Consider the following 13,243-nt stretch of genomic DNA (forward strand, 5'->3'; position numbering starts at 1 on the left):
GCACATGTCAGCTTCACTTCACGAGGGACCAAGCGTCTCCATTTTAGAAAACAGAAACGGCTTTTGGTTGTTTTTCAATCAATGCATGGTTCAAATTGATCATTTGTTGTCAGTAGCGATCGGAATTAACGTTTTCATCAGGTTTTAGGAGCTTGTGAAACACCACACCTTTCTGTCCCATCAGAAAGTCCGTTTTTTGGAGTCCTTGGACGCTTCTTTTTCGTAAAGTCAAAATCGGCATTTTGGAATTTTTTAAACCACTTAAAGCACTGCGATCTTCCAAACACAAGTCCCGACAAGCATTTGGTGCGATTCCGAAGCAGTTTTCTTCAAGAGGAGCAGAAAAATTATAATCCCCGCAAAACATAATTTTCAGGCACAAAAGTTGGCATGGTCTAACCCTTTCAATGATGGGTTGCAAACCGAAACCGGTGGCCGCTTCTTGTTCGCCAAACCGATCTTCCAACGATGCTGCGGATCGGCTGGAGGCCCAGCTTCCGGTTGAACACGCAGGACAGCTTCAAGCGGCAGCGGCCGCACAGGCACATGCCCTGCGAGGGGAGCACCGGCTGCTTCCAGCCGATCATGACGTCAGCGATCCACCCCACTCGGTGGCATACCGCTGGTGGAGGCTGCCGGTCACTGTGAGGTTGTCGCTGCTGACGGATAACCGTCCCGGTAATTTTGTCTATGGTTGGGAATTAATTGTCGTGGGACCAAATTGCGGAAATCAGCACTGTAGCTGTAGCGTAACTCAATAATATTTTACAGCTCAGTTATACATCATTGTGTGATGTAATACAGATCAAGACTCTACTTTTTACTTCAAGTTTTGTCACATATTGGCACCAAAACATATTTCAAGTAAGATTAACCGTTACCGAGGTAAGATAGAGGCGACTTAAAGATCAGAAAAATGCATACACTATCTTGGGTATATTTTTAAAAACATTTTCAGGTTTTTCAGGTTTTTCCGAGAGTTTTTTGTGAAGTCCTTGTTTTTCGAAAATGTCTGTCAACGTATCTCATATCAGTGATCTCTAGCGTGTCGCAAGTAGTAGCTCGAAATTTATTTTCAAATCAAACATTTCCTCTACTTTGGAGCATAATGACGGAATCAGACGACGTTCCTGCAACTCCTGCGCCAACGCGCGTCGATATAGAGTATTGGTACGTGCTGGTGGTTTTGTTATGTTTTAGACTGGCTTACTATTTTTTTACCGTTCGTGTGCGAACAGTACCGTTTGCAATTCGGAACCACAGTGCCTACAGCTAGCCGGTCTCATCCGAGCATCATTCCCGGAAGCGGAAGTCGAGTGTCGTACCGGTCGCCGGGGTTCCTTCGAGGTTGTCATCAACGACACGCTCGTCCACTCGAAGCTTAAGTCGCTCGCCTTTCCCGACTACGCCGATGTCCTTGAGCGCGTACGGGATGCACAAAACGGGCTTCCGGTTCGCCAAGCAGCTGCACAACCTATCACCGACTGTGTGGTACAGTGAAGGACAAACTTAAAGGATCGCTGTCGCCCGGTGATTAGCGCCACCCTGCTTCACTGCACAGACTACCCAAAGTTTGTTTTGTACCCTTGTGAAAGTTTGGTATTTTTTAAGCTGACTAGCTGACCTCGCAAACTTCGTGCCGCTCAAAATTGGACTTTTGGAAATAAAAGTAAATTTTTATTACACCCAACGGTTTCTTTTTTATCGAACATTAACATAAATACCTATTCGGGGTTTTTGGAAAGGCCACACTGGATAAGTAAACAAAGCTTTCAATCGTTCGTTCACCACAAAAGAAAGCAATGAAGCGACTGAAGAACTGTTGAAGTATAGGAAGTTGGGGTATATTTTATTGAAATTGTATCGGAAAAAACTGTTTTCCTAATTTTTGCCTGATGTAAATGCTGAAAAACAGAGAGCAAATAAAACGACTAAATTTTTAGGAATATATAAAGACACTTAGGTCAATACTTCGTTTATTTCATTTGCGCATTACTAACAACTTCCTTGCACCTACGTTAGCGCTTTCCATTTGCAATTTATCTAATAAAACTACAGCTTAAACATTTATTCTCTGGGCTAACTGTAATGCTGCATTTGCTAGTGAAAATCAAGAAAATCTTCGTTATAAAGGAACAGTATATACCTAATTACCAACAACACACTCTTTTGTGATAACAAATATCAAACATATTTCTGAAAAATCTTTCGTTAAATGGTATAAATTCGTGATAAACATTTGTGTGTTGAAACTAATATTTTGTGAAGTGAATAGACTGTCTAAATAATTAATGGTTGCACGCAATTATCCCGACGACCAGTCGGATGTGGGAATTTAGTTCACAAAAATAATAAAGAACGATGCCTCAATATTTATGGAGCAAAATGGAAAACGCACTAAGTTAACAAAATAAGGGGAATACTTTGCAAAATATATTAAACGGAATCATAGCACTAGTGGTCGCCAATCATAACGAAGCAAAAATAAACTGATGGAATGTAATTAGATAAAAAGTTACGGTGCAGCGAAGCTCGAAACTCGTCTGATACTGATTATAATGATGATGGAACGGCAAAACGAATTTATAACTCCCGAATCGATCAAATTACGCTTTACTGTGACTAGATAACAACAAACCGTGGCAGCGAAGCAGCGGCAATGTTAACAAAATATCGAATTTTATAATTTTGTTCGTGCTCATCCTTTATGGCGCACCTAAGGAACGGACTCTTCAGCAACGACTGGTAGCCACAAAAAATTGTTTTTGGTAATCTCTCCAAAACTTCATAGTAATATCGCGCTCGAAACCAGATCCATTCTCCTTTCGTATGTGGTATTCATTGCACTTCCTGACTTTATGCAGCTTCTCGCGGTGTATAGGAAACCAGCACCAATAGCAAGAGCCGAATGTGGCTAGAAAACCAGCCGTACGATGAAGATTGTTTCCACCAGGCGTCCCTAGGAGTCCAGCAAATCTGCTAGTGGATCAATCGATGTGCTTTTGGTGAACGTGCGTGTGGTGGACGCCGTCGTGGCTGGTTTAGCATCAAATTTGTTAGTTTGAACCGTCGGTCGAGGATCGCTGGCTTTCCGGATGGAAGCGTCTGAAATACACAGAGCTTTTGGTAGTAAAAAACAATCATTCTTCCCACTTTATGTCGCCCTAGACTTACTACGTTTGCTACCAAACAAATCATCATCATCGTCAGCGTCACTACCGTCATCTCCGAATAGGCTTTTTGTCCCCTTCGCCGGTTTAAGCACATTCGATGATACCGACGATTTCAACTGGCCAACAATAGTCGCGCTGGATTTGGATGATTTTTTCGTGCCAAACAGATCGTCTTCGTCAACGTCGCATCCTGCATCGTCGTCGCTGCCGAATATGCTGCGTATGTTTTCGGTGCCAGTTACCGCCTGCGATAACCGGGCTTTCGATGCTACCGAGAGGGGTGCTTTCGATGGTAGTTTACTAAATAAACCATCCGCCTCATCGTCCTCGCTGTCACCGAAGATCGATTTCGATACAACCGATACTTCCTTCGGTCGGGTGGTGGTGGTGGAACCCTTTGATACAGAAGTTTCATTTCCAACCGGCAGAACCGTTTTGGTGACTGTATTGCGCGCACTTGCTCTTAAACGATCCATCGCTGGTTCCGCGGGTTTTATCGTCACGTCAGGAGAAGGCTCCCGCTGTGCTATGATATCTGGCAATTCGTTGCGTTCTGTTACACCAGCAGGGAATGCTGCCTCGATATGTTCAATTTTTCCCTCGGAACCCACCACTATCCGCGCATCATCGGAATGTGTGTCTTTTGCTTCGTCTGAACTATTCCCCACTCGTAGACTCGATCTCGATGGTGGCTTCCTTTTTGCCGGTATACGGGCACGTCCCTTGTTAAGGTTAACTAAAAGCTTTTCTGGCGCACAATTACTGCTGGAGCTAGGCGCCGGCGATGGATCGGTCTTATTTGTCTCGCCCGGATCTGGCGATGATGACGAACTGGTCGTTTTCTCCGTCACCGTCGTCACCGGTAGCCGACGAGCGCCTGGAAGAAGTGCCGCCACATTAATGGACAACTTACTGTTTAACTTGTTCACTTTTGGGCGAGCGGCCTTCTCTGGTTCGCGCACACTCGGAAACGGCGGCAATGACACGGAGGAATCGTTCGAAGTTAGTTTTCCCTCAAACAGCTGCCTTGCCGAGGCTCCCGTAGTTCGATAGTTGTCCACGTCATCCGGCGGAGGCTCATTGTCAAACATGTATCGCTGCTGGCTGGCACTAGATCCGTTCGGTGTGTAATCCATCGACTGTGATTCACCGTATGTGGGCGCATCCTCGAGAGATAGTGACGACTCGTTGCCGGTGGCGGAGGGAAAATGTTTTTCGTTCTGTTCCAAGCCATCCATATCATCCGGTGGGGGTAAATCATCGAAAAGACCGATGGGGCTGAAGTTTAAGGCACGTTTTGGTTCAGACTTTGCTGGTGCGCTCGGTGGCGGTGTCGTAGGCTCGTCGTATGCGTTCGAAGCATCACGCGTTTCACTGACAGGAAGCTCATTGGTTCGCAAATAATAATCAATATCATTCGCAATCATTAACGGAGACGAATTTTCGTCTGCATCCATCTTCGGCGGCTCTTCTTGGGAGTGGCCTTGAACGGGGAACATCACATCATTGGCAACAGGATCGACCAAAGAACTAGAGATAGGCGAAACATTTTCATGTTCTGTTGCCTGCTTATGATTTGATGGTCTTGCTTCGAATTGTTTCGCTTCTGATTGCACGTGTCCCACTTCATCCTGGTTTTCTTTTACCCTGTCCTCGGTGTCACTGCGTTCCTCCTCAGACCAATCCTCAAACAAAGATGTTTTTAAAACGGTGGATTTCTCGAAAGCTTCATTGGAATCATGCGTTACAGTTATATCTTTAGCTACTGTCGTACTAACGGAAATTTCACCATTTAGTGCATTCGTATTTTGTTCGGCATCATTCGGTTCTCTGTTGAACGATGTACGCCCTTCTGCGGCGAAGTCAAGCGGACTATTTTTTTGTGGTTCTTCCGCACTGGTTAAACTCGGTGCTTGCGGAAGATTCCCCTTCGAAGATTGAGTTTCTTCCGAATCAATAATTCGTATTCGATTTTCTGCACTCGTTGTCGTCGTATCACAATCAATTCCACTGTCGGCCACCGACTTGGTACTGAGTACAGCGGGCAGAGTTGCGTTTGCCGATTCTGAACCAAACAGCGAGTCATTTTGTTCATCACTTTCCGAGTCTGAGTGAAAGATCGCCTTTTTCATGATCATACTCCGGACGCTGCCGCTCGCAAGAGGATCGGCTCGTCGTTCCGAGACTGGATTTGTGCTATTATTGTTTGTAGCACCATCATTGCTTTGGATGATATCGGCCTTTTCAGCTGCGCTTTCTGCGGTGGCTTTAGTGCTTTCGATGGTTTTGTTCGAATTTATCACTGCAGCTGATGAAGCTGTTTCGCTGTGCGGTTTTGGGCCGTTGGTTACTTTCACCGAGGTAAGTTTCGCTGTAATTCCTGCGATACTAGTTCGCCCACCACCGAAAAGCCCACCATCATCATCGTCCGATGGAGGTTGATCATCGAAAAGCGACGCTCGGGGGACACTTTTTTGCGACGCAGCTACTGGAGCAGAAGTGGTAGCCAAACTACGATCCGTTTCTCCTCCGAACAAACTATCATCATTATTTGACGATTTATCCTGAACAATAGGTTCACGTTTTGGTGCCGCTTCCAATCCTTTGATGGGATCATTTGGCTTAGATGACACCGTAGTGCCGTCGCTACCATTGCCACGCTTCAATGCATCGAGCTTGTTTTTCACGATGTTGGAAGAATTCCCAAAAAGCGTATCATCGTCATCTTCCTCTTCGGAGCTGTCACTGAAAATGGATTTTTCTGGTTTCTTTATGACTTCTACGGGTACAGCCGATGCCGGGATTTTGCTCGAATCCTTAACAGTAGTGGTGTTCATGCTTGCTGGCTTGCTGTTTGGACCGAAAAGCGTGGCATCGTCGCCGTCCGAGTCAGACTCATCGAAGATAGACTTTTTCTTGATCGTCACCCGATCGCTGGTTACCGTGGGTAGTGTCAGGCGATTAGGACTCACCAAAGAGGCAGATCTTGCGATGGTTGGCGTTGGCTTTTCACTGCTACCCACCACAATAGCATCGTCATCGCTATCATTATCATCCGCAAACAAGTTCACAACCGGCTTTCTGGTCGAATCTCTCGATCGACTGGCAGGTGTTGGTTGTTCCGGTTGTTTTCGGGGCGCCGGTTGCACCGCTGCGACGGACTTGGCAAACAATTTATCGAATTGATCTTCTGGATGTTCATCGTCGAACAGATTGGAACGTTGCTCTCGGGGGGTTGCGCTAACCGTTTCCCTTCCGATCGGGACCGGTTGCTGTTGCTTTTGAAAGTTGTTGTTCAGTTCATCGACCAATTTCGTCATCGCACGGGGATCAGCAGCTTGAGGCGAAAGTGCGGAGCTGCTTCCCAGTTTCGAAGTGATCCGATGCCGATCGTTCACTTGCTTAGCTGGTAGGTCGGAAATCGATTTTCGGTCACTGGCGGTGTTGTTGTTGCGCATATTTTCTACCGATTCACTCTCGTCCTCACTTTCAACGAACAGATTTATCGAACGCTTTTGTTCTGCGACGTATGGTTGCTCCTGATTCGTTACCGGAGGCGGTTCATCATCGAAAAGATTGACCGTTTTGCGTGTTGGTTGAGCAGGCGGACGAAAGAAGCGATCTCGATTGGCAACAACTTGCCCTTGCGATGTCTCTGGCACTGGCGTTGGCAACATATCGTCTTCCTCTTCTGGTGAATCATCGAACAGACCCTTTTCGACCGGTTTTCGAGCAGCTTCCGAAGGCTCTTCTTCCGGCGGTTCCTCGGGAAAGAGACCCGGAGGTTTCAGACGGTTCGTGGCGATTGGAGCCGGTGCTCGCTGAGGCACAGGAAAGAGCCGTGGTTTGGATGAGCTACCGTACGAATACACTGACGAGCCCTCGTCGTTGCTCGGGTCCATCGAGTGTGTTCGCTTTCGCGTTTCCGTCCCCCAGATCGAGCTTTCCGACTCTGACGGTGTGTGATTTTTGCTGTTCGGCTGCGACGGAAACATTCCATCCGTGTCACTGGACGACTCGGAGTACTCCTCTTTACGGTCGGAATTGGATTCGTCTTCCGAATCAATCAGTCCGACGTGCCACTTGCTGTGCCATTCTTTCGAGCCAATCACGTGCGGTAGCGGCCGCTCAATGAACGAGTACCTCGGAATGGCTCTCATTACCGATGGCTTACCACCGCCGACGACTGGATCAACCGACTGTCCCCGTTGGGGCTCCTGATCATCATCGTCACTAGAGTCACTATCTAGTTTGAGGGTCACCTTCTCGTAGCAGTCGTACATTCCCTCGATCGAGCGGTCTACTGCCAGCTGAATCATATCGTCCAACGATCGCTCCGGATCGCTATTTGTCGCCTTTTCCCTGTCCACGTCCACCTGTCTCCGGCGCCGCAACCCGTAGAAGCTTTCGTCGTCCTCTTCGACTCGGTTCTCGACAAACTTCACTTGCTCTACGGCGGACAACTGGTTGGTGGTGTGTGCTAGCTTCACCTCCGTTTGATCCACCTGTACCATCAGACTATTTAGGCTATCGCGTGTTTTGGTGCATTTTTCCTCGAGATTCTGCAACGGGAGGGAACCAAAAGTTTGCGCTAGTTCGCCAGTGCACAGTGTACCAACTCTTACCTTTGCAATCGCAATCATATATTGCAGCAGCTGCCCGTCCGATTCGAGAGACCAGCTGGGAATACGCTGGCGTAGATCATCTGGCGTGTTGGCCTGCAATGAGTTGTGAGCACGGTTTGGCGATAAATAATATCACACGCCCGGGTGACTTTGTGCACATAGGCATTGCATTTCGAGGCAAATTTGAGATACAATAAAGACATTTTATTATATCGTTCCATAAAATTTCCCCGCACGCTCGATGGCACAATTGGACCAATAACAATCCGGAGCCGGAAGGGAAAATCGAAAGCAAACCGATGCACCAACCGTTGTGTTCGCAATAATAATAATGATGGAATGAATTAACGGTTTCGTGAAACGGACGTTTCGCCGATCAATTTAGAGTGGCTTTTGTGCGCGGATTAAGGAGCAATAAACAAACTAAGGGCACAGAAGAAAAGAAGCACGCGATTGATAATGAGAACGCACACAAGCTGCAACGCGGAGTGAGAATGTAGAGCGTTGGCCCACCCTTGATCCGTTATCATGGCAATGCTGTGATTAGTGGAGTACCACTTTCCCTTAACGAGATGCTATCAGCACCAACAAACATTTGTTATCGTACCATGACTGTTTCGTTCATCCAAGACCGCGATCAATGAATCGAGAAACGACGGAACCCGAGAAACACAACACTCAGAACCGCACTTTGTTGCCGTTGCGTTGCAATGAGATTACAAAATATGTAACCGCGAGCGGTGAACCATTTTTCTACTGCAGTTAGAAGGTTGCCCTACGCGAATATTTGGTTTCTTTTCCCTCTTCGATCATAACAAAAACTGGACTTCACTTGCGATGCGTAATTTGACAGTTGCTGTCAACCGTCAGTGTTCCCAACGTGCCACAGTTGATCCAAATGTTCGTGATGAGACCCGCGGGAAACTTTCAAAGAAAATCGTGAAAATCCGCGAAAATCCGCGATAACCCGCGAAATTAAAGCGCGATTATCGTACATGTGAAAAACAAACAATTTGCTGGATCAAGAAGAACCAAACGTAAGCCTTTCCAACGGATTTATCGCACATTCAAACGAACCCGTTTTTTTGGTTGCAAGGCTGGCCGTAGTTTTATAGCATTTTCACGCCTGTCGGAAAATCGATCGATTTCCGCCGAATATTGTGTGCCCCGATAGTCGGTTTATTTTCCTCGGTGTAAAAGGTGTCGGCCAACTAGCCGTTCAAGTTTTCCTTTCGCTTCAGCCATGCTACAGGATTACGATTATGACTACTTCTACGAGGAGGACAAAATGTGAGTTTATTCAGCGGAGCCGGGTTTATTTATATCTTTGTTCTTCACTTTTCTTCAACCAGTACGCAGTGTTACTGTGTTGCGTTGCTGGTTTCTTTCTATACATTTTCCTTCATCGTGTTTCGCCATACATCCTTTCTGCCACCATCCGATGCTCGAAATGCAAATTAATCTGATGACGAGAAAACTCTGCCGTGAAGCGCAAATCAGCGTTGCAAGACCCGTTTTTTGATTCCCACCGCTCCATAAAAACATATGGTCACTTGTTTGCATACACGCGCGAAAAAACAGCCGTTTCCAGGGCGCCATTTACGCATGCTCATCATTCAATGGTCGTTTGTTCGTTTGTCTCGTTCTGTGTGTGCCTGTGTACCCTTTTTTATGTGTGGTCCGTCAAATCAGCCCTAATCTTTTCCGTCCTGGCAAACAAACGCAGTGCCTAAAAAAGTGTGCTACTTAAAATATCGACAATCCTTTCATCCTTCCGAATACTGTTTAACTATCAGAGCGTAAAGTACGAAGAATTGTAACGTTCGAATGGAACAGCCAGCCATGTGGTCCGACGATGAGTCAACGTCACTGTTACTGTTTGAAAGCGAAGAAGACAAGTGAGTAGTTAGTGGACTTGCTGCACTTCCGCTAGACCGCCAGTGGTTCCTAGCGAAATCTAGAAAAGGCCGAAAACAATTGATTTTGCGTGTTGCGCTTGGATTTCGCTAGGACTGGCTCAAACCAAATCGCTGATGATGAGGACGAGCAGGACATCGGCGGAGGCAGCAAAAAGCTCCAACGAGCGGCACGCCAAAGCGAGGCAAAAAACGCTCAGATTGCGGCTGAGGACCGCACTGGGAAAGAGCAGGAAACGGCCATGGACAACAGAAAGCAGGATGCGAGTGGCAGGCGCATGGACGAGATTGCGTTCGCCTCCAACGATGACCTTCCGGATCCGGTGTTGTACGCCGATGGGTGTGTGGATGATAACAAGATCATAATGCTCTGCCAGCGCCAGGAGATGGAGCGTCTGTAAGTGTCGCGTGTCGTCGCGGTTGGCGACTGCTGTAAGTGTGTGTGTGCGTATGTGTGTATCGAGTTATCCTGCTAAGACAGTGCCTAGTGCCTAGCGCGGGCTTGCGAGGTTGATCATGCTGGCCACATTGCACGTAGTTCGTAGGATAATGGTTTCGTGTAGAGATTGTGAAGCATTCTTACTCAGCTATACCGCTTTGTGTCGAATTGTTGTCCGTATACTTTGCGTGTGCTTTGGCAGCCCTTCGGAATGCTTGTGTGTTGCACAGAAATGTAGAAAATTTACCCACGATTGGTAGGTTGGCGTTTTTTTCTTATTCGCTCATCTCAAGAATCTCCATCTTACACTTAGCTGTACGCCTAGAATGTAGTACTATCTACAATTTTAGCTCACAACAGCCCTCCTGTCGACGCGATCTGTAGAAACTTTTTTTCCGCATTTACTCCAACAGGGGCATGACGGTAAGTTCCGGCACGGTCATCATTAAAAAGGACACCAGCAACCTGATCGGCATCAGCATCGGTGGAGGAGCACCTCTTTGTCCGTGTTTGTACATCGTTCAGGTATGTAGGATGTGATATACTAGGTCTAAGAGTTGAGAACCGGACTGTTTTTAACACACAAAAAACGTTTATAAAATTTCAAGGCGATTTTCGATTTTACTCAAAGTATGTGCCATCACTAGCTATACATTTCTCCTATCTCTCTGCTAAATCATGGATTCCCAGACGAAAGAATTCTCAGACTTTTTAAGTAAACTAATAAGTCATCCCATTTCGACATCCTCGTAGAAAAACGAAGGGCTGCTCAGCCAATACGTGTCGCATCGATGAAAATGAATGATATTCGGAAAGAGCCAAGTCTGGTGAATAACGCGGGGAGGAATAGCAGCTTCCATCCAAGTGATTTGATAGTATCCTGAAACAGTTTTGTTTTTTGGGGCGCCTGGTGCTTGTTGCCACGGACCACCAGGCGCCTCCATTAAAAAAAACTGGAACGACTTTTTGGTCGTTTTCGATCAATGCATGGTTCAAATTGATCATTTGTTGTCAGTAGCGATTGGAATTAACGTTTTCATCAGGTTGTAGGAGCGTGTGAAACACCACACCTTTCTGTCCCATCAGAAAATCCGTTTTTGGAGTCCTTGGACGCTTTTTTTTGTAAAGTCAAAATCGCCATTTTGAATTTTTTTAAACCACTTAAAGCATTGCGATCTTCCAAACACAAGTCCCGACAAGCATTTGGTGTGATTCCGAAGCAGTTTTCTTCAAAAGAAGCAGAAAAATAATAATTCCCGCAAAACGTCATTTTGAGGCACAAAAGTTGACATAGTTTAACCCTTTCAATGATGGGTTGCACACCGAAATAATTTATATTTCGACCTGAAATCATTTATCTGATGTCGAAACATGGTAATGATGAATAAACCGCTAAACTGGGAAGTCCCAATAGACAGGTACAGCCATCTTTTTAACAGTCCGGTTCTCAACTCTTAGACCTAGTAAATGTCCACCTAAATGTGTCTTATGCGTAAATCGTTTTCGAAGGTTTTCGATGGAACGCCGGCGGCGCGCGAAGGAACCCTTCAGAGTGGCGATGAGCTGCTGGGTGTGAATGGTGTCTCGGTGAAGGGGAAGACGAAGGTGGAGGTCGCCAAGATGATCCAATCCGCGACGGACGAGGTGACGGTGCACTACAACAAACTGCACGCCGACCCGATGCAGGGTGAAACGCTCGATATCGTGCTGAAAAAGATGAAGCACCGGTTGGTGGAGAAAATGTCCAGCAGCACCGCGGACACGCTCGGTCTGTCGCGGGCGATTCTGTGCAACGACTCTCTGGTAAAACGCCTCCAGGAGCTCGAGCGAACCGAGACCATGTACAAAGGCTTGGTAGAGCACGCCCGAAGGTAAGGCTGTTCTGTGGTCCACGCAAAAAAGGCTTCCATAAAATGTACCTTTTCTTTGCCGCTAGAATGCTGAAAGCCCACTTCGATGTCCTGCAAACGTACCAGGCGTTCGGGAATATTTTCGCCACGATTAGTGTGCGCGAACCGCAACCGCGGGCATCGGAAGCGTTCCGCGTCTTCGGCGAGCTGCACCGCAGCATGGAGAAGGATGGTATCAAGATGATCAAATCGCTGAAACCGATCCTGGCCGATATGGGCACGTACCTCCACAAGGCCATTCCCGATACCAAACTCACGGTGAAACGGTATGCCGATGCAAAGTTCAGTTACCTGTCGTACTGTTTGAAGATCAAAGAAATGGACGACGAAGAGCACGGCTATGCCGCCATCCAGGAACCGCTGTACCGGGTGGAAACGGGTAACTACGAGTACCGCTTGATTCTGCGCTGTCGCCAGGACGCTCGGCTGAAGTTTGCCAAGCTACGGAGCGACGTGCTGGAGAAGATCGAGCTGCTCGAGTGCAAGCATGCTCGGGATTTGGCCGCACAGCTGCGCAAGTTTGTGGAAGGACTGACCACGCTAGCGTCAGAAACCGTCGAACGGCTGGAAGCGATCCCGAACCTGTTCCCGATCGAGGTGGATCTGAAAGCGAGCGCCTTCCAATACAAGTCGGCCATCAAGTTTCAAGCCGAAGAGTACGTGGACGACGTGGAAACAGTTCAAGCGGAAGAAGCGGTCGAAGAACGGAATCCGATGCGATCGGATGCTACGAGGGACTCCCAGTCTCTGGGAGAGCTTCGTTCGAACGGCACCGACCTAGAGGGACAGCTCCTGGGAGGATTCGATGAAGTTGATCTGGGCAAAGGACCCATCGGTGCTACGGAACAGAACGATCTGCTCAACGAGCTAGGTCTAGCAGGAATCGATCTGTCCGTAGGAAGCAAACCCATCGGCATGAGCAACCTTATGGATGATCTGTTGGTTCCAGATGCGGATTTGTTTAAATGAATGTAAAGTAAATCACAATTTTATTATTCGTTGTGACATATCCCCAAGACGCTTTACTTTAACCAAACCCGTTACACCCAAAAGCGCGTTTACTCGTTCCGAGTTGACGTGATGGTCCAAGATCCCCTTGGGGAATATTGCCCCTTCACATGAAAGGCGGAATTTATCAGGATGTTTTGATTTGAAACAAGAAGAATAAAAGCCGGTGGAA

At 47.1% G+C, this 13,243-nt stretch overlaps 3 protein-coding genes across 4 annotated transcripts; 2 read left to right on the top strand and 1 right to left on the bottom strand.

Moving 5' to 3' along the window:
- The first annotated feature begins 1,108 nt into the window (after positions 1-1,108).
- On the top strand, positions 1,109-1,642 carry LOC128270760 (migration and invasion enhancer 1). The gene is made up of 2 exons (XM_053008178.1): positions 1,109-1,170; positions 1,239-1,642. The coding sequence occupies exons 1-2, from the start codon at positions 1,109-1,111 to the stop codon at positions 1,498-1,500; spliced, it is 324 nt and encodes a 107-aa protein (XP_052864138.1). The 3' UTR covers positions 1,501-1,642.
- A 337-nt stretch (positions 1,643-1,979) lies between these two features.
- Positions 1,980-8,488, bottom strand: LOC128270761 (WASH complex subunit 2). The gene is made up of 5 exons (XM_053008179.1): positions 8,406-8,488; positions 7,799-7,891; positions 3,734-7,735; positions 3,175-3,688; positions 1,980-3,105 (listed from the first exon to the last, which is right to left on the bottom strand). The coding sequence occupies exons 1-5, from the start codon at positions 8,421-8,423 to the stop codon at positions 2,960-2,962; spliced, it is 4,773 nt and encodes a 1,590-aa protein (XP_052864139.1). The 5' UTR covers positions 8,424-8,488; the 3' UTR covers positions 1,980-2,959.
- Positions 8,489-8,993: 505 nt separating this feature from the next.
- LOC128274236 (PRKCA-binding protein) lies at positions 8,994-13,198 on the top strand. 2 transcript variants are annotated; one of them, XM_053012360.1, is made up of 5 exons: positions 9,595-9,696; positions 9,809-10,111; positions 10,567-10,678; positions 11,663-12,024; positions 12,090-13,198. In XM_053012360.1, the coding sequence occupies exons 1-5, from the start codon at positions 9,626-9,628 to the stop codon at positions 13,030-13,032; spliced, it is 1,791 nt and encodes a 596-aa protein (XP_052868320.1). In that variant the 5' UTR covers positions 9,595-9,625; the 3' UTR covers positions 13,033-13,198. The 2 variants fall into 2 exon arrangements, with proteins under 2 accessions (XP_052868321.1, XP_052868320.1); XM_053012361.1 differs by lacking the exons at positions 9,595-9,696; positions 9,809-10,111 and adding an exon at positions 8,994-9,088.
- The last annotated feature ends 45 nt before the right edge of the window (positions 13,199-13,243 follow it).

The sequence above is a fragment of the Anopheles cruzii genome, chromosome 3, assembly GCF_943734635.1.
Source record: "Anopheles cruzii chromosome 3, idAnoCruzAS_RS32_06, whole genome shotgun sequence".
Taxonomy (NCBI): Eukaryota; Metazoa; Arthropoda; class Insecta; order Diptera; family Culicidae; genus Anopheles; species Anopheles cruzii.